At 44.2% G+C, this 26,226-nt stretch overlaps 1 protein-coding gene across 3 annotated transcripts in view; it reads right to left on the reverse strand.

The window, feature by feature from the left end:
• Positions 1–25,561, reverse strand: part of birc2 (baculoviral IAP repeat containing 2) — a 46,219-nt gene extending 20,658 nt beyond the window's left edge. Inside the window, exons 1-9 of one of the 3 annotated variants that reach the window (XM_071362915.1) lie at positions 25,412–25,560; positions 24,905–25,054; positions 22,817–24,016; positions 13,547–13,661; positions 13,241–13,406; positions 9,261–9,376; positions 4,662–4,836; positions 2,241–2,532; positions 534–633 (exon numbers count right to left, since the gene is read on the reverse strand). In XM_071362915.1, the coding sequence (XP_071219016.1) occupies positions 534–633; positions 2,241–2,532; positions 4,662–4,836; positions 9,261–9,376; positions 13,241–13,406; positions 13,547–13,661; positions 22,817–22,910 (1,058 nt within the window). In that variant the 5' untranslated portion in view covers positions 22,911–24,016; positions 24,905–25,054; positions 25,412–25,560. Of the gene's footprint in view, positions 1–533; positions 634–2,240; positions 2,533–4,661; positions 4,837–9,260; positions 9,377–13,240; positions 13,407–13,546; positions 13,662–22,816; positions 24,017–24,904; positions 25,055–25,411 lie in introns of all 3 variants that reach the window. The other 2 variants (XM_071362916.1, XM_071362917.1) reach the window with 2 other exon arrangements.
• Between the last annotated feature and the right edge of the window lie 665 nt (positions 25,562–26,226).

Here is a 26,226-nt window from a genome sequence, read left to right on the forward strand (position 1 = left end):
TATACTGACAGGTTACCATAGTCACAGTAATATATACTGACAGGTTACCATAGTCACAGTAATATATACTGACAGGTTACCATAGTCACAGTAATATATACTGACAGGTTACCATAGTCACAGTAATATATACTGACAGGTTACCATAGTCACAGTAATATATACTGACAGGTTACCATAGTCACAGTAATATATACTGACAGGTTACCATAGTCACAGTAATATATACTGACAGGTTACCATAGTCACAGTAATATATACTGACAGGTTACCATAGTCACAGTAATATATACTGACAGGTTACCATAGTCACAGTAATATATACTGACAGGTTACCATAGTCACAGTAATATATACTGACAGGTTACCATAGTCACAGTAATGCACAGCCATTGCAGTAATCAAGTCTGAAGGTGATGTGTTGACCAGTTCCGATAGCTGACTACTGGCTCTGTCTAGTACTATTTTCCAGTTGTTCAATCAGCTTGTCACTAACACACACGTAATATGGCAGCGCTGTAAGGGGTGGTTACCTAGGGAACCATTTGGCGTGCTCCACCCAGGGGTCGTCCCCTGACTCCCAGCACCTCAGACCCCCGTCACAGCAGAAACACTTCACGTCATCATTACGCCCTGCAACACACACCATCATCATCATCATCATCATTACGCCCTGCAACACACACATCATCATCATCATCATCATTACGTCCTGCAACACACACACCATCACCATCATCATTACGCCCTGCAACACACACCATCATCATCATCATCATCATCATTACGCCCTGCAACACACACATCATCATCATCATCATTACGCCCTGCAACACACACATCATCATCATCATCATTACGCCCTGCAACACACACACACACCATCATCATCATCATCATCATCACGCCCTGCAACACACACCATCATCATCATCATCATCATTACGCCCTGCAACACACACATCATCATCATCATCACGCCCTGCAACACACACACCATCATCATCATCATCATCATCACGCCCTGCAACACACACACCGTCATCATCATTACGCCCTGCAACACACACACACATCATTACACCCTGCAACACACACACACATCATCATCATCATCATTACGCCCTGCAACACACACACACACACACACATCATTACGCCCTGCAACACACACACATCACCATCATCATCATTACGCCCTGCAACACACACACACACCATCATCATTACGCCCTGCAACACACACACACACCATCATCATCATTACGCCCTGCAACACACACACATCATCATCATCATCATTACGCCCTGCAACACACACACACACCATCATCATCATTACGCCCTGCAACACACACACACACACCATCATCATCATTACGCCCTGCAACACACACACACACCATCATCATTACGCCCTGCAACACACACACACACCATCATCATCATTACGCCCTGCAACACACACATCATCATCATCATCATTACGCCCTGCAACACACACAGGGTCTGATTAGGAGGTGTAGAGGTAAATGTTTGGGTAAAGCCCAGGGGAACACCAGGAGCTCAAGGTTCCTCCGATCACAGGAACATTACGCCCGGCAACACACACAGGGTCTGATTAGGAGGTGTAGAGGTAAATGTTTGGGTAAAGCCCAGGGGAACACCAGGAGCTCAAGGTTCCTCCGATCACAGGAACATTACGCCCGGCAACACACACAGGGTCTGATTAGGAGGTGTAGAGGTAAATGTTTGGGTAAAGCCCAGGGGAACACCAGGAGCTCAAGGTTCCTCCGATCACAGGAACATTACGCCCGGCAACACACACAGGGTCTGATTAGGAGGTGTAGAGGTAAATGTTTGGGTAAAGCCCAGGGGAACACCAGGAGCTCAAGGTTCCTCCGATCACAGGAACATTACGCCCGGCAACACACACAGGGTCTGATTAGGAGGTGTAGAGGTAAATGTTTGGGTAAAGCCCAGGGGAACACCAGGAGCTCCAAGGTTCCTCTGATCACAGGAACATTACGCCCTGCAACACACACAGGGTCTGATTAGGAGGTGTAGAGGTAAATGTTTGGGTAAAGCCCAGGGGAACACCAGGAGCTCAAGGTTCCTCTGATCACAGGAACAGTGTCTATGAGGATACAAACAGGACATTTGTTGCCAAGGACCTGTTAAACAAAACAAGTATAAAATACATGTTATATTGGAATGTAGATATTGAATATTTGTCTCACCGACGTAGTAGAACCCTGCCTTGGCCAGCTGGTCGGGGCGAACAGGGATACGTAAGGGCCAGTGGACGAAAGTCAGCAACCTCTCCTCACGCTGCTGCATGGCTGGGTTAGACACGTTACTGAGGCCTGGGGGGCTAGAGACAGGGGCTACCGCCCCGGGGGGCACTCCTACACCTCCCGCCCCGCCCGCCATGGACACGTTGTCGGCCCGGTCTCCTCTGACGAAGTGACAGTTAGGGTAATGTCTCTGGTGCTCCGACACGGCCCGGTCCCCTGGTTCCCAGTTACTGAGCTAGAGAGAGGAGACAGTAATCAATCCCCTGGTTCCCAGTTACTGAGCTAGAGAGAGGAGACAGTAATCAATCCCCTGGTTCCCAGTTACTGAGCTAGAGAGAGGAGACAGTAATCAATCCCCTGGTTCCCAGTTACTGAGCTAGAGAGAGGAGACAGTAATCAATCCCCTGGTTCCCAGTTACTGAGCTAGAGAGAGGAGACAGTAATCAATCCCCTGGTTCCCAGTTACTGAGCTAGAGAGAGGAGACAGTAATCAATCCCCTGGTTCCCAGTTACTGAGCTAGAGAGAGGAGACAGTAATCAATCACCTGGTTCCCAGTTACTGAGCTAGAGACACACAGAGAGGAAAGAGATTCCAATCATATCTCTCGCTCTCTGGACAAAGTGACCGGGAAGATTTTAATTTACCCGCCATTTGAGAAATTTAGCAGGACCCATATGCATTGGGTTCGTCACCCATTAGGGTGTCCAACTTAGTAGCACTTTTGACACCATCGATCATCACATTCTTTTGGAGAGATTGGAAACTCAAATTGGTCTATGCGGACAAGTCCTTGCTTGGTTTAGATCTTATCTGTCAGAAACATATCAGTTAATCTCTGTTTGTCCTCTGACAAATCAATGGTACGTTTCCATGTTCCTCAAGGTTCCGTTTTAGGACCACTATTGTTTTCACTATATATATTCTACCTCTTGGTGATGTCAACTTTCACTGCTATGCAGACGACACACATTTCAATGAAACATGGTGAATCTCCAACATTGCCCTCCCTGGAAGCCTGTGTTTCAGACATAAGGAAGTGGATGGCGGTAAATGTTATACTTTTAAACTGACAAAACAGAGATGATAGTTCTAGGTCCCAGGAAACAAATATATCTGCTGTTGAATCTGACAATTAATCTCGATGGTTGTACAGTCGTCTCAAATAAAACTGAAGGACCTCGCGTTACTCTGGACTCTGATCTCTCTTTTGACGAACATATCAAAAAATATTTCAAGAGCAGCTTTTCTAAAAAAAAAAAATTAAAAAAATCTGAAACTTTGTGTCTAGAAATGATGCATAAAGATGTAGACTACTGCAATGCTCTACTCTCCGCCTACCCAGATAAGGCACTAGATAAACTTCAGTTAGTGCTGAACACGGCTGCTAGAACCAAAACAATTACTCCAGCGCAGCCTGGCTTCCTGTTAAGGCTGACTTCAAGGTTTTACTGCTAACCTACAAAGCATTACATGGCCTCGCTCCTACCTATCTGTCCGAGTTGGTCCTGCCGTACATACCTACACGTACGCTACGGTCACAAGACGCAGGCCTCCTTACTGTTCCTAGAATTTCTAAGCAAACAGCTGGAGGCAGGGCTTTCTCCTATAGATCTCCATATTTATGGATAGGTAGGAATAGGCTGTGATTCGATGACAAATTAACAGGCACCGCATTGATTATATGCAACGCAGGACAAGCTAGTTAACCTAGTAATATCATCAACCATGTGTAGTTAACTAGTGATTATGTGAAGATTGATAGTTTTTTTTATAAGTTTAATGCTAGCTAGCAACTTACCGTGGCTCATTGCAGCCACAAGGTAATTTTGAAGCTGCACTCGCGTAACAGGTGGCCAGCCTGCCACGCAGTTTCCTCGTGGATTGCAATGTAATCGGCCATAATCGGCATCTATCGGCCATGGCGATTAATCGGTTGACCTCTAATTTTGACCCCCCCTTTGTTCAGGGACACATTATTCCATTTCTGTTAGTCACATGGCTGTGGAACTTGTTCAGTTTATGTCTCAGTCGTTGAATCTTACGGTCATACAAATATTTACACGTTAAATATTTACACGTTAAGTTTGCTGAAAATAAACGCAGTTGACAGTGAGAGGACGTTTCTTTTTTTGTGCTGAGTTTATATAATTACTACTTTAAAGTGGCTGTGGATAAGCTAAAAGACTAACATGTGCATGTAAAATGTAGTATATAGTAGTAGTAGTAATAATAGTATACCTGTCCTCCACAGGTGAAGCAGGCCACGCGGTCTCCCTGCCCCAGGTAATAGAAGCCAGCCGTAGCCAGCTCAAAGGCTAGTGTGTACTATAGAGTAGTAGTATAGTACAGTAGTAGTATAGTACCTGTCCTCCACAGGTGAAGCAGGCCACGCGGTCTCCCTGTCCCAGGTAATAGAAGCCAGCCGTAGCCAGCTCAGAGGGGGTGATGATGGACAGGGTCCAGGACTGGAAGGAGTCCAGGCGGTCCTGCTCTCTCCTCATACTGGGGTTGTGACAGGAAGGGGGTCTCTGGTGGGACCTACAGACACATTATCAGATATAAAGGGGCCGTACTACTATGGCTGACCCTGTAAAACATTTCACTGTGATCATCCTTTTACATGGCATTATTATATGGGCCCCCACTTTAAATATTCAACTTCTTAGTAGGTCGCTGAAGGCGAAGCGCAACTCTAGACATCAATAGTAGGGATTGATTGATGCTCAATGTTCATTTCAAATCTGCCTTCCATCATATCTGAGCCAAAATGACAACAATGTCAATGAAACTTTGTAACTTGATTGGAGATACACAACCCACTCCCTGCCATCCGGCCATTACCGAGAACCACATACCAGAGTTCTTACCTGCTCGATAGCGTTAGGGGGGAAAAATACAATTTCTTGCCAAGACGTAGCTCAATATCTAGGAAAACGACGAGACTACAGAGTCCTGAAAGTGACCATTACACTTGCCACCTTTTTCAGACAACCTCAACTCAATGTTGACAATATATCCTACCTAGCTACAGTACATTCTTCCATAAAGCACAGCTAGCTAGCTAAGTAAAGTTCATTGTCAACACCAAACTTTTGGACCTGCCATACTGCTATACTGGAACCTGCCATACCTGCCATACTGCTTTCTAATACATACAACGCTCATCTAGTTAGTTACTCCACCATGATACAGTCAAACTGGCTAGATTAGGTGTGCAGCCAGAGGTCAGTTTCAGCACAAACACTGCTAGCTAGCCTACATTTTCCTCAACCAAGACCAGCCGCTCACAACACAGTTATCTATGTTGAATCTAAACCCGGCCAATGCACATGCAAGTAGCGCGTGTAATTATCTAGATCAACACGTTGCTGTTCGAGCATCAAGGACAAATTCCAGCCCTTACCTTTATGAGGCATTAATTCAGTAATAATAATAATAATAATAATTCATTCATTCATTCACCCAACTCATGCCATTTTAATACAAATTTGCGATGAACGATCAACAGTTCCTTTTCAGTGTGTTCCCAAAAATCTGAACGCCTTACCCAGTTAGAAAAATTACAATTTAAAATATATCTGTTCCAGACGTTCAAATTAGGTTAATATTCAGTTCTGAATGTATGTTAAAAAATACTCAGCCAAAATAAATTCAACATGAAACAATTTCAATTTATTGAATTACAGTTCATATAATTTTCAAATTCTTGAAATTTTCCAGATTGACGGACCTTCATGTCTTAAAGTAATGATGGACTGTCATTGCTCTTTACTTACTTGAGCTGTTCTTGCCATAATATAGACTTGGTATTTTACCAAATAGGGCTATCTTCTGTATACCACCCCTACCTTGTCACAACACAACTGATTGGCTCAAACGCATTAAGGAAAGAAATTCCAAAAATGAACATTTAACAAGGCACACCTGTTAATTGAAATGCATTCCAGATGACTACCTCATGCAGCTGGTTGAGAGAATGCCAAGAGTGTGCAAAGCTGTCATCAAGGCAACGGGTGGCTACTTTGAAGAACCTCAATTATAAAATATGTTTTGATTTGTTTAACACTTTTTTGGTTACTACATCACTCGGGGCTCCCAAGTGGTGCAGCGGTCTAAGGCACTGCATCTCAGTGCTGGAGGCGGCACTATAGACCCTGGTTCGATTCCAGGCTGTATCACAACCGGCCGTGATTGGGAGTCCCATAGGGCGGCACACAATTGGCCCAGCACCTTGCCGATGACAAGCATACCCATAACATGATGCAGCCACCACCATGCTTGAAAATATGAAGTGGTACTCAATGATGTGTTGTTGGATTTGTGTTGTTGGATTTTCCCCAAACCTAACGCTTTCTATTCAGGACATAAAATGAATTCCTTTGGCACATTTTTTGCCGTTTTTCTTCAGTGTCTTGTTGCAAACAGGATGCATGTTTTGGAATATATTTATTCTGTACAGGCTTCCTTTTCACTCTATTATTTAGGTTAGTATTGTGGAGTAACTACAATGTTGTTGATCCATCCTCAGTTTCCTCCTATCACAGCCATTAAGTCTAACTGTTTTAAAGTCACCAAGGGCCTCATGGTGAAATCCCTGAGCTGTTTCCTTCCTCTCTGGCAACTAAGTTAGGAAGGACGCCTGTATCTTTGTAGTGACTGGGTGTATTGAGACACCATCCAAAGTGTAATTAATAACTTCACCATGTTAAAAGGATATTCAATATCTGCTTTTTATTTTATTTTGACCCATCTACCAATAGGTGCCCTTTACGAGGGATTGGAAAACCTCCCTGGTCTTTGTGTTTGAAATTCACTGCTGGACTGAGGGACCTTACAGATAATTGTATGTGTGGGGTACTGAGATGAGATAGTCATTCAAAAACCATTTAAACACTATTATTGCACACCAGTGGTGGTAGGTGCCATTTAAGATGAGTGGGGAGGATTATTTTGGGCCCTATATTTCTAGTACAGCATATTGGATGACTGTCATTCATATTCCATTCACCCAGTTCAATGTAACAGTGATAGGTTTAGGTTACTGTCATTCATATTCACCCAGTTCAATGTAACAGTGATAGGTTTAGGTTACTGTCATTCATATTCACCCAGTTCAATGTAACAGTGATAGGTTTAGGTTACTGTCATTCATATTCACCCAGTTCAATGTAACAGTGATAGGTTTAGGTTACTGTCATTCATATTCACCCAGTTCAATGTAACATCGATAGGTTTAGGTTACTGTCATTCATATTCACCCAGTTTAATGTAACATCGATAGGTTTAGGTTACTGTCATTCATATTCACCCAGTTTAATGTAACATCGATAGGTTTAGGTTACTGTCATTCATATTCACCCAGTTTAATGTAACATCGATAGGTTTAGGTTACTGTCATTCATATTCACCCAGTTCAATGTAACAGTGATAGGTTTAGGTTACTGTCATTCATATTCACCCAGTTCAATGTAACAGTGATAGGTTTAGGTTACTGTCATTCATATTCACCCAGTTCAATGTAACAGTGATAGGTTTAGGTTACTGTCATTCATATTCACCCAGTTCAATGTAACAGTGATAGGTTTAGGTTACTGTCATTCATATTCACCCAGTTCAATGTAACAGTGATAGGTTTAGGTTACTGTCATTCATATTCACCCAGTTCAATGTAACAGTGATAGGTTTAGGTTACTGTCATTCATATTCACCCAGTTCAATGTAACAGTGATAGGTTTAGGCTACTACGTGATACTCAAATTATCCCTATGCCCATCATGAGGTTGCTACAACCTAGCCTATGAATGGAAGTTACCAACATAGGTCGAGAGAAATTTGAGTAATGACATTGACACATTCAATTCCGCCTTGCACACTCTGGCCTGCATCTAGCTGATCTAGGGTGTAGTCATTAGTCCAACAGTTGTAAATGAGAGTTTCTATTGGACAAATTCAGGTATGTTTTAGAAACGTTTTCAACAGAATCGGCGGAATGAATACACCCCGATCACACATTGTTCACTTTCATCTAGCCTACCAGTCTAGAACCACGAATACAGCCTACCAGTCTAGAACCAATAATACAGCCTACCAGTCTAGAACCAATAATACAGCCTACCAGTCTAGAACCACGAATACAGCCTACCAGTCTAGAACCAATAATACAGCCTACCAGTCTAGAACCACGAATACAGCCTACCAGTCTAGAACCACGAATACAGCCTACCAGTCTAGAACCACGAATACAGCCTACCAGTCTAGAACCACGAATACAGCCTACCAGTCTAGAACCACGAATACAGCCTACCAGTCTAGAACCACGAATACAGCCTACCAGTCTAGAACCACAGATACAGGCTACCAGTCTAGAACCACGAATACAGCCTACCAGTCTAGAACCACGAATACAGCCTATCAGTCTAGAACCATGAATACAGCCTACCAGTCTAGAACCACGAATACAGTCTACCAGTCTAGAACCACGAATACAGCCTACCAGTCTAGAACCACGAATACAGCCTACCAGTCTAGAACCATGAATACAGCCTACCAGTCTAGATCCACGAATACAGCCTACCAGTCTAGAACCATGAATACAGCCTACCAGTCTAGAACCATAAATGTGCTACACAAAACTTCATTGCCCGCTAGCAGTCACATGCAATAGCAGCGGTACAACCATATTCTGCATTGCTAATGCACGTGTCATTTTACACTTTTTTGCTTATCGTTTTAATATTTGTTTGGGTTTAAACGTTATGAAAAATTGTCTATTTGTCACATCCCTAATTATTAGTCTTGTGTATTAAAGTAGTGTTATTTAATATTTATCTGGTAACACCTACAGAACGTTTTAAGAGAACATTTGACAAATAAATTATGCTTAAATAAATGTCAGTGCAGCCAACCAATCAGAGTGTAGAAACAGCCAATAAGATCGTAGAAACAGCCAATAAGAGCCTTACATGTCCTCCACTTCTCGGGAGCTCAGTGGGCTGGAGGGGGGCGGGACACCGGGCTCTTCACCGGACACCGGGTTAGGGGCAGAGACGGGGAGGGGGGCTGGGCCAGGTCCTGACACCTGGGAGAGATAACACACGTTATTAGACATCAGACATCACCCCCACCACCATCACCCCAACGATCATTATAACCCCCACCATCACCACAACGATCATTATAACCCCCACCATCACCACAACGATCATTATAACCCCCACAACTATCATTATAACCCCCACCACAACTATCATTATAACCCCCACCATCACCACAACGATCATTATAACCCCCACAACTATCATTATAACAACCACCACAACTATCATTATAACCCCCACCACCACCACAACTATCATTATAACCCCCACCACCATAACTATCATTATAACCCCCACAACTATCATTATAACCCCCACCACCACAACTATCATTATAACCACCACCACCCCAACTATCATTATAACCCCCACCACCACAACTATCATTATAACCCCCACCACCACCACAACTATCATTATAACCCCCACCACCATAACTATCATTATAACCCCCACCCCCACAACTATCATTATAACCCCCACCACCACAACTATCATTATAACCCCCACCACCATAACTATCATTATAACCCCCACCACCACAACTATCATTATAACCACCACCACCACAACTATCATTATAACCCCCACCACCATAATGATCATTTTAACCCCCCACCACCATAACTATCATTATAACCCCCACCACCACAACTATCATTATAACCCCCACCACCACAACTATCATTATAACACCCACCACCACAACTATCATTATAACCCCCACCACAACTATCATTATAACCCCCATCATCACCACAACTATCATTATAACCCCCATCATCACCACAACTATCATTATAACCCCCACCACAACTATCATTATAACCCCCACCACAACTATCATTATAACCCCCATCATCACCACAACTATCATTATAACCCCCACCACAACTATCATTATAACCACCACCACAACTATCATTATAACCCCCACCACCACAACTATCATTATAACCACCACCACCACAACTATCATTATAACCCCCATCACCACAACTATCATTATAACCCCCATCACCACAAAGATCATTATAACCCCCATCACCACAACTATCATTATAACCACCACCCCCACAACTATCATTATAACCACCACCCCCACAACTATCATTATAACCCCCACCACAACTATCATTATAACCACCACAACCACAACTATCATTATAACCCCCATCACCACAACGATCATTATAACCCCCATCACCACAACGATCATTATAACCCCCACCACAACTATCATTATAACCACCACAACCACAACTATCATTATAACCCCCATCACCACAACGATCATTATAACCCCCATCACCACAACAATCATTATAACCCCCATCACCACAACTATCATTATAACCCCCCACCCCCACAACTATCATTATAACCCCCACCACAACTATCATTATAACCCCCACCACAACTATCATTATAACCACCACCACCACAACTATCATTATAACCCCCACCACCACAACTATCATTATAACCCCCACCACCACAACTATCATTATAACCCCCACAACTATCATTATAACCCCCACCACCACAACTATCATTATAACCCCCACAACTATCATTATAACCCCCACCACCACAACTATCATTATAACCCCCATCATCACCACAACTATCATTATAACCCCCCCCCACCACCACCACAACTATCATTATAACCCCCACCACCATAACTATCATTATAACCCCCACCACCATAACTATCATTATAACCCCCACCACCATAACTATCATTATAACCCCCACCACCATAACTATCATTATAACCCCCACCACCATAACTATCATTATAACCCCCACCACCACAACTATCATTATAACCCCCACCACCACAACTATCATTATAACCCCCACCACCATAACTATCATTATAACCCCCACCACCATAACTATCATTATAACCCCCACCACCACAACTATCATTATAACCCCCACCACCACAACTATCATTATAACCCCCATCACCACAACTATCATTATAACCCCCATCACCACAACTATCATTATAACCACCACAACCACAACTATCATTATAACCCCCACCACCATAACTATCATTATAACCCCCACCACCACAACTATCATTATAACCCCCACCACCACAACTATCATTATAACCCCCACCCCCACAACTATCATTATAACCCCCACCCCCACAACTATCATTATAACCCCCACCACCACAACTATCATTATAACCCCCACCACCACAACTATCATTATAACCCCCACCACCACAACTATCATTATAACCCCCACCACCATAACTATCATTATAACCCCCACCACCACAACTATCATTATAACCCCCACCACCACAACTATCATTATAACCCCCACCACCACAACTATCATTATAACCCCCACCACCACAACTATCATTATATCCCCCACCACAACTATCATTATAACCCCCATCACAACGATCATTATAACCCCCATCACCACAACGATCATTATAACCCCCATCACCACAACTATCATTATAACCACTACCACCACAACTATCATTATAACCACTACAACTATCATTATAACCCCCACCACCATAACTATCATTATAACCCCCACAACTATCATTATAACCCCCACCCCCACAACTATCATTATAACCCCCACCACCACAACTATCATTATAACCCCCACCACCACAACTATCATTATAACCACCACCGCCATGACTATCATTATAACCACCACCACCATAACTATCATTATAACCACCACAACTATCATTATAACCCCCACCACCACAACTATCATTATAACCCCCACCACCATAACTATCATTATAACCCCCACCACCACAACTATCATTATAACCACCACCATCACCACCACAACTATCATTATAACCCCCACCACAACTATCATTATAACCACCACCACCACAACTATCATTATAACCACCACCACCACAACTATCATTATAACCCCCACCACCATAACTATCATTATAACCCCCACCACCATAACTATCATTATAACCCCCATGATCACCACAACTATCATTATAACCCCCACCACCATAACTATCATTATAACCCCCATCATCACCACAACTATCAATATAACCCCCACCACCATCACCACAACTATCATATTAACCCCCACCACCACCCCCATCATCACCACAACTATCATATTAACTCCCACCACCACATCCATCATCCCCACCACCATCATTACAACCCCCATCATCACCACATTAACCCCCACCCCCATCACAACCATCATTATAACCCCCACCCCCATCACAACCATCATTATAACCCCCACCCCCATCACAACCATCATTATAACCCCCACCACCCCCATCATCACCACAACTATCATTATAACCCCCACCCCCATCACAACCATCATTATAACCCCCACCCCCATCACAACCATCATTATAACCCCCACCCCCATCACAACCATCATTATAACCCCCCCCACCCCCATCATCACCACAACCATCATTATAACCCCCACCACCATCACAACTATCATTATAACCCCCACCACAACTATCATTATAACCCCACCATCATTATAACCCCCACCCCCATCACAACCATCATTATAACCCCCACCACCATCACAACTATCATTATAACCTCCACCACAACTATCATTATAACCCCCACCATCACCACAACCATCATTATAACCCCCACCCCCATCACAACCATCATTATAACCCCCACCACCATCATCATCCACCACCACCACCACCATCATCACCCCAGACATTCCATTCATCACCACAACCATTACCCCCATAAGGTCGACACCTGTTGTATTCGGCGCATGTGACAAATACAATGTAATCATCACCATCTCACCGGTATGACGTGTGCGCTGCATAGCGGAGAGAAGGCGCTGTGAGAAGACGAGAGGAGGTTGGCAGTAGAGGGTAGACTCTGGATGAAGGCGCAAGAAGGGGACAGCTGTCTGTGTCTCTCAGTAGGACAGTCACCTGTCTGCCAGCCCTCCGCCGTCACCTTACACCTGGAGGACGAACATTTCAATTTAACAATTAGATGTCACGTTACACCTTGAGAATTATACACACAATATCAGTTAGTAGGTAGGTCCATTTAAATGATGTAGTGAAGATCAGGGATGGGCCAGCGTGGCAGGATAATCACCTGAAACACTGCACCCTGTCTCCAACGCCAGTATAGACCCATCCTGCCCTGGCCAGGGTGCGCTCTGTTACCGCTGCAGCCGGGAAGAGGGCAAAGGTCGAGATACGGAACAGTTCTGAGGAGAAAATAATAATCACAACTTTATAAAAGGTGTGTGTACAGCGTGTCTGTCAGGTGAGTGTGTGTACGGTGTGTGTACAGCGTGTCTGTAAGGTGAGTGTGTGTCAGGTGAGTGTGTGTACGGTGTGTGTACAGCGTGTCTGTAAGGTGAGTGTGTGTCAGGTGAGTGTGTGTACGGTGTGTGTACAGCGTGTCTGTAAGGTGAGTGTGTGTCAGGTGAGTGTGTCAGGTGAGTGTGTGTACGGTGTGTGTACAGCGTGTCTGTAAGGTGAGTGTGTGTCAGGTGAGTGTGTGTACGGTGTGTGTACAGCGTGTCTGTAAGGTGAGTGTGTGTCAGGTGAGTGTGTGTCAGGTGAGTGTGTGTCAGGTGTGTGTACAGCGTGTCTAAGGTGAGTGTGTGTCAGGTGAGTGTGTGTACGGTGTGTAAGGTAGGTGAAACTCGGATGAGCATGCTTTATAATGTAAAACTATACAGTGTATAATAACAGAGGTCATGTGGTACACTACAAAGTATTCAGGCCCCTTGATTCTTTCCACCGTGTTACGTTACAGCCTTATTCTAAAATGTATTAAATTAAAATGTTTTCCTCATCAATCTACACACAACACCCCATAATGACAAAGCGAACACAGGTTAATATTTTTTCGCACATTTATTAAAAATAAAAAACAGAAATACCTTATTTACATCAGTATTCAGACCCTTTGCTATGAGACTCGAAATTGAGCTCAGGTGCATCCTGTTTCCATTGATCATCCTTGAGATGTTTCTACAACTTGAGTGGAGTCCACCTATGGTAAATTCAATTGATTGGACATGATTTGGAAAGGCACACACCTGTCTATATAAGGTCCCACAGTTGACAGTGCATGTAAGAGCCAAAACCAAGCCATGAGGTCGAAGGAATTGTCTGTAGAGCTCCGAGACAGGATTGTGTCGAGGCACAGATCTGGGGAAGGATACCAAAAAAAATCTGCAGCATTGAAGGTCCCCAAGAACACATTGGCCTCCATCATTATTTAATGGAAGAAGTTTGGAACCACCAAGACTCTTCCTAGAGCTGGCCGCCTGGTCAAACTGAGCAATCTGGAGAGAAGGGCCATGGTCAGGGAGGTGACCAAGAACCTGATGGTCACTCGGACAGAGCTCCAGAGTTCCTCTGTGGAGATGGGAGAACCTTCCAGAATGACAACCATCTCTACAGCACTCCACCAATCAGGCCTTTATGTTAGAGTGACCAGAAAGAAGCCACTCCTCAGCAAAAAGACACATGACAGCCCACTTGGAGTTTCCCAAAAGGCACCTAAAGGACTCTCAGACCATGATGAAACCAATATTGAATTGTTTGGCTTGAATGCCAAGCTTCACATCTGGAAGAAACCAGGCACCATTCCCTACGGTGAAGCATGGTGGTGGCAGCATCATGCTGTGGGGATGGTTTTCAGTGACTGGGAGACTAGTCAGGATCGAGGGAAAAATGAACGGAGATATCCTTGATGGGTAGAGAGCTCCAGAGAGCTCAGGGGGTGAAGGTTCATCTTCCAACAGGACAACGACCCTAAGCACACTGCCAAGACCACGCAGGAGTGGCTTCGAGAAAAGTCTCAATGTCCTTCATTAGCTGAGCCAGAGCCCGGACTTGAATCCGAACTAACATCTCTGGGACCTGTACAGCAACACTCCCCATCCAACCTGACAGAGCTTGAGAGGATCTGCAGAGAAGAAGGAGAGAAACTCCCCAAATAAAGGTGTACCAAGCTTCATACCCAAGAAGATAAGGCAGTAATCGCTGCCGAAGGTGCTTCAACAAAGTCCTGAGTAAAGGGTCTAAACACTTACAGTTGAAGTCGGAAGTTTACATACACCTTAGCCAAATACATTTCAACTCAGTTTTTCACAATTCCTGACATTTTAATCCTAGTAAAGATTCCCTGTCTTAGGTCAGTTAGGATCACCACTTTATTTTAAGAATGTGAAATGTCAGAATAATAGTAGAGAGAATTATTTATTTCAGCTTTTCTTTCTTTCATCACATTCCCAGTTTACATGCACTCAATTAGTATTTGGGGGCATTGCCTTTAAATTGTTTAACTTGGGTCAAACGTTTTGGGTAGCCTTCCACAAGCTTCCCACAATAAGTTGGGTGAATTTTGGCCCATTCCTCCTGACAGAGCTGGTGTAACTGAGTCAGGTTTGTAGGCCTCCTTGCTCGCACACGCTTTTTCAGTTCTGCCCACAAATGTTCAAAAGGATTGAGGTCAGGGCTTTGTGATGGCCACTCCAATACCTTGACTTTGTTGTCCTTAAGCCATTTTGCCACAACTTTGGAAGTATGCTTGGGGTCATTGTCCATTTGGAAGACACATTTGCAACCAAGCTTTAACTTCCTGACTGATGAGATGTTGCTTCAATATATCCACATCATTTTTCTACCTCATGATGCCATCTATTTTGTGAAGTACCCCCACAACATGATGCTGCCACCCCCGTGCTTCACGGTTGGGATGGTGTTCTTCGGCTGGCAAGCCTCCCCCTTTGTCCTCCAAACATAACGATGGTCATTATGGCCAAACAGTTCTATTTTTGTTTCATCAGACCAGAGGACTTTTCTCCAAAAAGTACAATCTTTGTTCCCATGTGCAGTTGCAAACCGTAGTCTGGCTTTTTTATGGTCCTTTGCTGTTGTTCTGGGACTGATTTGCACTTTTCGCACCAAAGTACGTTCATCTCTAGGAGACAGAACGCGTCTCCTTCTTGAGCGGTATGGCGGCTGCGTGGTCCCATGGTGTTTATACTTGTGTACTATTGTCTGTACAGATGAACGTGGTACCTTCAGGCGTTTGGAAATTGCTCCCAAGGATGAACCAGACTTGTGGAGGTCTACAATTTTTTTTATGAGGTCTTGGCTGATTTCTTTTGATTTCCCATGACGTCAAGCAAAGAGGCACTGAGTTTGAAGGTAGGCCTTGAAATACATCCACAGGTACACCTCCAATTGACTCAAATTATGTCAATTAGCCTATCAGACTTTCCCTAGCTGTTTAAAGGCACAGTCAACTTAGTGTATGTAAACTTCTGACCCACTGGAATTGTAATACAGTGAATTATAAGTGAAATAATCTGTCTGTAAACAATTGTTGGGAAAATGACTTGTGTCATGCACAAAGTAGATGTCGTAACCGACTTGCCAAAACTATAGTTTGTTAACAAGAAATTAGTGGTGGTTGAAAAACGAGTTTTAATGACTCCACCCTAAGTGCATGTAAACTCCCCACAGCAATGTTCCAACATCTAGTGGAAAGCCTTCCCAGAAGAGTGGAGGCTGTTATAGCAGCAGAAGGGGGACCAACTCCATATTAAAGCCTTCCCAGAAGAGTGGAGGCTGTTATAGCAGCAGAAGGGGGACCAACTCCATATTAATGACTTCCCAGAAGAGTGGAGGCTGTTATAGCAGCAGGAGGGGGACCAACTCCATATTAAAGCCTTCCCAGAAGAGTGGAGGCTGTTATAGCAGCAGAAGGGGGACCAACTCCATATTAAAGCCTTCCCAGAAGAGTGGAGGCTGTTATAGCAGCAGAAGGGGGACCAACTCCATATTAAAGCCTTCCCAGAAGAGTGGAGGCTGTTATAGCAGCAGAAGGGGGACCAACTCCATATTAAAGCCTTCCCAGAAGAGTGGAGGCTGTTATAGCAGCAGAAGGGGGACCAACTCCATATTAAAGCCTTCCCAGAAGAGTGGAGGCTGTTATAGCAGCAGGAGGGGGACCAACTCCATATTAAAGCCTTCCCAGAAGAGTGGAGGCTGTTATAGCAGCAAAGGGGGGGACCAACTCCATATTAAAGCCTTCCCAGAAGAGTGGAGGCTGTTATAGCAGCAGGAGGGGGACCAACTCCATATTAATGACTTCCCAGAAGAGTGGAGGCTGTTATAGCAGCAAAGGGGGGGACCAACTCCATATTAAAGCCTTCCCAGAAGAGTGGAGGCTGTTATAGCAGCAGGAGGGGGACCAACTCCATATTAATGCCTTCCCAGAAGAGTGGAGGCTGTTATAGCAGCAAAGGGGGGGACCAACTCCATATTAAAGCCTTCCCAGAAGAGTGGAGGCTGTTATAGCAGCAAAGGGGGGGACCAACTCCATATTAAAGCCTTCCCAGAAGAGTGGAGGCTGTTATAGCAGCAGGAGGGGGACCAACTCCATATTAATGACTTCCCAGAAGAGTGGAGGCTGTTATAGCAGCAGGAGGGGGACCAACTCCATATTAATGACTTCCCAGAAGAGTGGAGGCTGTTATAGCAGCAAAGGGGGGGACCAACTCCATATTAAAGCCTTCCCAGAAGAGTGGAGGCTGTTATAGCAGCAGGAGGGGGACCAACTCCATATTAATGACTTCCCAGAAGAGTGGAGGCTGTTATAGCAGCAAAGGGGGGGACCAACTCCATATTAAAGCCTTCCCAGAAGAGTGGAGGCTGTTATAGCAGCAAAGGGGGGGACCAACTCCATATTAAAGCCTTCCCAGAAGAGTGGAGGCTGTTATAGCAGCAGGAGGGGGACCAACTCCATATTAATGACTTCCCAGAAGAGTGGAGGCTGTTATAGCAGCAGGAGGGGGACCAACTCCATATTAATGACTTCCCAGAAGAGTGGAGGCTGTTATAGCAGCAGGAGGGGGACCAACTCCATATTAATTAATGACTTCCCAGAAGAGTGGAGGCTGTTATAGCAGCAGGAGGGGGACCAACTCCATATTAATGACTTCCCAGAAGAGTGGAGGCTGTTATAGCAGCAGGAGGGGGACCAACTCCATATTAATGACTTCCCAGAAGAGTGGAGGCTGTTATAGCAGCAGGAGGGGGACCAACTCCATATTAATGACTTCCCAGAAGAGTGGAGGCTGTTATAGCAGCAGGAGGGGGACCAACTCCATATTAAAGCCTTCCCAGAAGAGTGGAGGCTGTTATAGCAGCAGGAGGGGGACCAACTCCATATTAAAGCCTTCCCAGAAGAGAGGAGGCTGTTATAGCAGCAGAAGGGGGACCAACTCCATATTAAAGCCTTCCCAGAAGAGTGGAGGCTGTTATAGCAGCAGGAGGGGGACCAACTCCATATTAAAGCCTTCCCAGAAGAGAGGAGGCTGTTATAGCAGCAGAAGGGGGACCAACTCCATATTAAAGCCTTCCCAGAAGAGTGGAGGCTGTTATAGCAGCAGGAGGGGGACCAACTCCATATTAAAGCCTTCCCAGAAGAGTGGAGTCTGTTATAGCAGCAGAAGGGGGACCAACTCCATATTAATGACTTCCCAGAAGAGTGGAGGCTGTTATAGCAGCAGGAGGGGGACCAACTCCATATTAAAGCCTTCCCAGAAGAGTGGAGGCTGTTATAGCAGCAGAAGGGGGACCAACTCCATATTAAAGCCTTCCCAGAAGAGTGGAGGCTGTTATAGCAGCAGAAGGGGGACCAACTCCATATTAAAGCCTTCCCAGAAGAGTGGAGGCTGTTATAGCAGCAGAAGGGGGACCAACTCCATATTAAAGCCTTCCCAGAAGAGTGGAGGCTGTTATAGCAGCAGAAGGGGGACCAACTCCATATTAAAGCCTTCCCAGAAGAGTGGAGGCTGTTATAGCAGCAGAAGGGGGACCAACTCCATATTAAAGCCTTCCCAGAAGAGTGGAGGCTGTTATAGCAGCAGAAGGGGGACCAACTCCATATTAAAGCCTTCCCAGAAGAGTGGAGGCTGTTATAGCAGCAGAAGGGGGACCAACTCCATATTAAAGCCTTCCCAGAAGAGTGGAGGCTGTTATAGCAGCAGAAGGGGGACCAACTCCATATTAATGCCTTCCCAGAAGAGTGGAGGCTGTTATAGCAGCAGGAGGGGGACCAACTCCATATTAAAGCCTTCCCAGAAGAGTGGAGGCTGTTATAGCAGCAGGAGGGGGACCAACTCCATATTAAAGCCTTCCCAGAAGAGTGGAGGCTGTTATAGCAGCAGAAGGGGGACCAACTCCATATTAATGACTTCCCAGAAGAGTGGAGGCTGTTATAGCAGCAGGAGGGGGACCAACTCCATATTAATGACTTCCCAGAAGAGTGGAGGCTGTTATAGCAGCAGAAGGGGGACCAACTCCATATTAATGACTTCCCAGAAGAGTGGAGGCTGTTATAGCAGCAGGAGGGGGACCAACTCCATATTAATGACTTCCCAGAAGAGTGGAGGCTGTTATAACAGCAGAAGGGGGACCAACTCCATATTAAAGCCTTCCCAGAAGAGTGGAGGCTGTTATAGCAGCAGAAGGGGGACCAACTCCATATTAATGACTTCCCAGAAGAGTGGAGGTTGTTATAGCAGCAGGAGGGGGACCAACTCCATATTAATGACTTCCCAGAAGAGTGGAGGCTGTTATAGCAGCAGAAGGGGGACCAACTCCATATTAAAGCCTTCCCAGAAGAGTGGAGGCTGTTATAGCAGCAAAGGGGGGGACCAACTCCATATTAATGACTTCCCAGAAGAGTGGAGGCTGTTATAGCAGCAGGAGGGGGACCAACTCCATATTAAAGCCTTCCCAGAAGAGTGGAGGCTGTTATAGCAGCAGGAGGGGGACCAACTCCATATTAAAGCCTTCCCAGAAGAGTGGAGGCTGTTATAGCAGCAGAAGGGGGACCAACTCCATATTAATGACTTCCCAGAAGAGTGGAGGCTGTTATAGCAGCAGAAGGGGGACCAACTCCATATTAAAGCCTTCCCAGAAGAGTGGAGGCTGTTATAGCAGCAGAAGGGGGACCAACTCCATATTAATGACTTCCCAGAAGAGTGGAGGTTGTTATAGCAGCAGGAGGGGGACCAACTCCATATTAATGACTTCCCAGAAGAGTGGAGGCTGTTATAGCAGCAGAAGGGGGACCAACTCCATATTAATGACTTCCCAGAAGAGTGGAGGCTGTTATAGCAGCAGAAGGGGGACCAACTCCATATTAATGACTTCCCAGAAGAGTGGAGGCTGTTATAGCAGCAGGAGGGGGACCAACTCCATATTAATGACTTCCCAGAAGAGTGGAGGCTGTTATAGCAGCAGAAGGGGGACCAACTCCATATTAATGACTTCCCAGAAGAGTGGAGGCTGTTATAGCAGCAGGAGGGGGACCAACTCCATATTAATGACTTCCCAGAAGAGTGGAGGCTGTTATAACAGCAGAAGGGGGACCAACTCCATATTAAAGCCTTCCCAGAAGAGTGGAGGCTGTTATAGCAGCAGAAGGGGGACCAACTCCATATTAATGACTTCCCAGAAGAGTGGAGGTTGTTATAGCAGCAGGAGGGGGACCAACTCCATATTAATGACTTCCCAGAAGAGTGGAGGCTGTTATAGCAGCAGAAGGGGGACCAACTCCATATTAAAGCCTTCCCAGAAGAGTGGAGGCTGTTATAGCAGCAGGAGGGGGACCAACTCCATATTAAAGCCTTCCCAGAAGAGTGGAGGCTGTTATAGCAGCAGAAGGGGGACCAACTCCATATTAATGACTTCCCAGAAGAGTGGAGGCTGTTATAGCAGCAGGAGGGGGACCAACTCCATATTAAAGCCTTCCCAGAAGAGTGGAGGCTGTTATAGCAGCAGGAGGGGGACCAACTCCATATTAAAGCCTTCCCAGAAGAGTGGAGGCTGTTATAGCAGCAGAAGGGGGACCAACTCCATATTAATGACTTCCCAGAAGAGTGGAGGCTGTTATAGCAGCAGAAGGGGGACCAACTCCATATTAAAGCCTTCCCAGAAGAGTGGAGGCTGTTATAGCAGCAGAAGGGGGACCAACTCCATATTAATGACTTCCCAGAAGAGTGGAGGTTGTTATAGCAGCAGGAGGGGGACCAACTCCATATTAATGACTTCCCAGAAGAGTGGAGGCTGTTATAGCAGCAGAAGGGGGACCAACTCCATATTAATGACTTCCCAGAAGAGTGGAGGCTGTTATAGCAGCAGAAGGGGGACCAACTCCATATTAATGACTTCCCAGAAGAGTGGAGGCTGTTATAGCAGCAGAAGGGGGACCAACTCCATATTAATGACTTCCCAGAAGAGTGGAGGCTGTTATAGCAGCAGAAGGGGGACCAACTCCATATTAATGACTTCCCAGAAGAGTGGAGGCTGTTTTAAAGCAGCAGAAAGGGGACCAACTCCATATTAATGTCCATGACTTTGGAATGAGATGTTCAACTAGCAGGTGTCCAGATACTTTTTTTCATTTTTTGCGACCCGGGTCTTTTCTTTGTTGTGTTCAAGTGTTTGTTTGTATTATTTTTAAGAAAGGTACAGTACACAAAACAGGTACGCCTAGACACAGGAAAGAGTGACCAGACGAACAAGACAAAACAGTTCCCATCCCACCCACAGGAATTCCCCAAGTCAAAGTTAGATTAGTGATTCACAATAGCAGTCTTTTGACAGAGTCATACGTTGATGAGAACAAATATGTTTCAGTCACTAGTCCCATGCGTCCTACAGATATTTCCATGTTTCTAATGTCCACATGTCCACTGGTGTCAGCTTCAAAAGAATGAGGCGCCTGCCAACGTTAATCCAGCCAATTTGTATTTTACTTTATTTAAAATAGGCAAGTCAGTTAACAAAAAATTCTTATTTACAATGACGGCCTACCTGACGACCGAGGTCAGCCTGCAGGCGCCCGGTCCTCCACAAGGAGTCGCTAGAGCGCGATGAGCCAAGTAAAGCCCCCCAGGCCAAAACCTCCCCTCACCCAGACGACGCTGGGCAAATTGTGCGCCACCCTATGGGACTCCCGATCACGGCCAGTTGTGATACAGCCAGGGATCGAACCAGGGTCTGTAGTGACCCCTCTAGCACTGCGATACAGTGCCTTAGACCGCTGCGCCATTCCCTAGTCCATGCTGATGACAAGCATACCCATAACATGATGCAGCCACCACAATGCTTGAAAATATGAAGTGGTACTCAGTGATGTGTTGTTGGATTTTCCCCAAAACATAACGCTTTGTATTAAGGACATAACGTTGATTAATTTGCCACATTTTTTGCAGTTTTTCTTCAGTGTCTTCTTGCAAACAAAATGCATGTTTTGGAATATATTTATTCTGTACAGGATTCCTTGTGTCTAACGTGTTTGTGTCTGTGTGAGGCCTACCTGAGGAGTTGTCATACTGCAGGTCAACTGGGGCTCCGTTTCGACACAGACCAATGAGGAACGGGCTGTTCTGGAGATGGACCAGGGTGTCCATTTACAAATAGGGTAGACAGTCTAGATATAGACAGCCTAGAATCTAGATATACAGGTATTAGAGTCTAGATTTAGCTTCTAGATGGAGTTTTTTTGATGAAGAGTTTGTAGAATTAGAGAAAAGGAAGGGCCATTCTCCTCAGGGAGAGAGGGATGAGTAACCCAGGGAACACACACACAGACACAGACACACACACACACACACGCACACGCACACGCACACGCACACGTGATTGATGGAAACAGTATGGGTTTCCCGTCATCTCACACATCAGCCTGGAAATTAAACCGAAGGTTTCCGAACTGATCTGACTAACAACCTAAAGAAGAGAAACTGCCAACCTTCTGTCATAATATATCACAATATGCCAGAACACCTTCTGTCATAATAATAATATATCACAATATGCCAGAACACCTTCTGTCATAATAATAATATATCACAATATGCCAGAACACCTTCTGTCATAATAATAATATATCACAATATGCCAGAACACCTTCTGTCATAATAATAATATATCACAATATGCCAGAACACCTTCTGTCATAATAATAATATATCACAATATGCCAGAACACCTTCTGTCATAATAATAATATATCACAATATGCCAGAACACCTTGTCATAAAAATATCACAATATGCCAGAACACCTTATAATAATATATGATATGCCATTTAGCAGATGATTTTATAAAAAGCAAGTCGTCAGTCATGTCTGAGCCACAGAGAAGTGTCTGTCTGTCTGTCTGTCTGTACATCCAGACTAGGCCACACTACTCTGTCCGCTTGGTGAATATGAACTGAACTGAACAGAACACACACACACACACACACACACACACACACACACACACACACACACACACACACACACACACACACACACACACACACACACACACACACACACACACACACACACACACAGCCCTGGGTATGGCTGGCCAACCCTCTCCCCTGAGTGGAACACCCCTCCTGGGGTTGTTTATGTCTCCATGGCAGCAGAGATTAACCAGACAAAGAAATAACTCTTGTCTGAGAGAAAGGTTTAATGGGAGAATAAAAGTTGTCCTCCTTTACTGCATAAATGTCGATAACACCTGTAGGGGAGACAGAAATATCACATTAGTAGAATGTTATAGTAGTAGTATTTATTAGGATCAACAATTAGCTGGTGCAGAGGCAGCGGCTACACTTCCTGGATCCAAATTACAGCTAAATTACATACAACTAATTCCATATTTATACAACAGCAGGTGTCGCGGCTTGTAGGGGAGAGACAGAGGAACATCGCATTAATAGAATGTGTCCTACTGGTTGATTTCCCCTGTAATTAATGCATTACATAGCTACGTGGTTCAACATATTCAGACGACAGCAGGTGTGGCAGGTTCAGGACTTCCTGCTTTTGAATTGGAGGAAATGAATCGGTCCTAGACAAGGACATATAGCTACACAGTAACGATTTTATCATACCATTAATGTAGTGTTTCCTCAGACCAGGTATAATGTTGCCTACACGCACACACCGCGTATATTTTAAAATATGTTGAAATATAGCAGGCTGACTTGCTACAGTGGTAGTCAGCTAGCTAGCACAGTCAAGTTAGGCTAAAATTGCATTGTATTATATGGAGCACGAAGTCACATTGCTTTATTCAACGAGTTAATTTCCCCTCCAGTACAACCTTTAGGATCTGCTGTGATTTCACATTGTAGATGTGGTGCAGAAACATGTATTAATTGTCTGAGATGGTGAAACTTTTTCAACGAGAGTTAGCTAACTATAGCTAGCTAACGTTAGCTGGTGTTGTCTGTGTAGCTAAATGGCGTTGTTGTTATCCACAACTGCTAACTAGCTACGTGGTTACAGGGGATAATATGTAAATATTACAGTCACAACAGAGCCAGATGGGGAACCCTGCCTGAATACTGGTTAAATACTACTGTTAAGTCCCTGTCCTCCTGGCGTTAGACCAGTGACTCACCCTTCAGAAATCTCTCTGATCAAAGGCGAGTCTGTGGAAGTCCCCTTCTGCGGTCTGTGTGCTATTCTGCTGTCACTTCCCAGTAAATGTGATGACGACGTTTTTCAACCGACAAGAAACCAAGTAGTAAATTCCACTGTCTATAGTCCCCTATATGGAAAGAAACATCAATGTGAAAAACTATTAGTTATCATGATAATTCCATCCATAATGACAGGCCATTTCATAGCAAAACGAAATAACATAACACATGTAATATTTCCTTATATAATAATATCACATGTTTTTGAACATAATTAATTACAAAATCAAACAACATTTTAATTTCAACAAGTTATACACACCAAGTTGTTTAAAATGTACAGTAGGCGAGGCAACAACATCCATTATAGGAAATGTATGCTTGTCCATAAATGGACATTGCTGGTTTTAATTTAGATCACATGAGCGATAATTTTATGGTGTGAATATGAACATGACAACAGAGTAATAAAATGGTTAACTTACCGTTGTACCTTTGTCCAACAGTTTGCAGGCAGATCACAGGGAGGAAGTATAACTAAACTTTACAGCAGCCTAACCAGAAATACTACATGTGGAACCTTATATCTATGCTATGACTAGACTCGCCTCCACACAAAGGGAAATTTGCAACTTACCTCGTGGGTGGTTTAGTCAAATATGGCGTGAATGTGTTATAGTGTAACATCTGCAAGGTTATTGCATTAAACTTTTGATCGACGTTACCCTCATAGTCAACGGCCAGTTTACCAGTTTATGTTTTCCCAGTGGTGGGAAAAGTACCCAATTGTCATACTGTAGTAAAAGTAAAGATACCCTAATAGAAAGTTACTCAAGTAAAAGTGAAAGTTACCCAGTAAAATACTACTTGAGTAAAAGTCTAAAATGATTTGGTTTTAAATGTACTTAAGTACAAAAAGTAAATGGAATTGCTAAAATATACTTAAAAGTATACATGGATTTTCCTGTATTATTATTATTTTTTTACTGATAAATCAAATCAAATTGTATTTGTCACATCTGCCAAATACAACAGGTTGTAGACCTTACTTACAAGCCCTTAACCAACAATGCAGTTTTAAGATTTTTTGGATTATTTTTTGGATTATTTTTTTGCCAGAGGTACATGATAAAATTGATACAACTATTGTGAGGGCTGTCTTTTTAGACTTCAGTGTGGCTTTTGACATTATCGATCATAGTCTGCTGCTGGAAAAACTTGTGTTATGGCTTTACACCCCCTGCTATAATGTGGATAAAGAGTTACTCGTCTAACAGAACACAGAGGGTGCTCTTTAATA

Source organism: Salvelinus alpinus, chromosome 24 (genome assembly GCF_045679555.1).
Source record: "Salvelinus alpinus chromosome 24, SLU_Salpinus.1, whole genome shotgun sequence".
NCBI classification, from domain to species: Eukaryota; Metazoa; Chordata; class Actinopteri; order Salmoniformes; family Salmonidae; genus Salvelinus; species Salvelinus alpinus.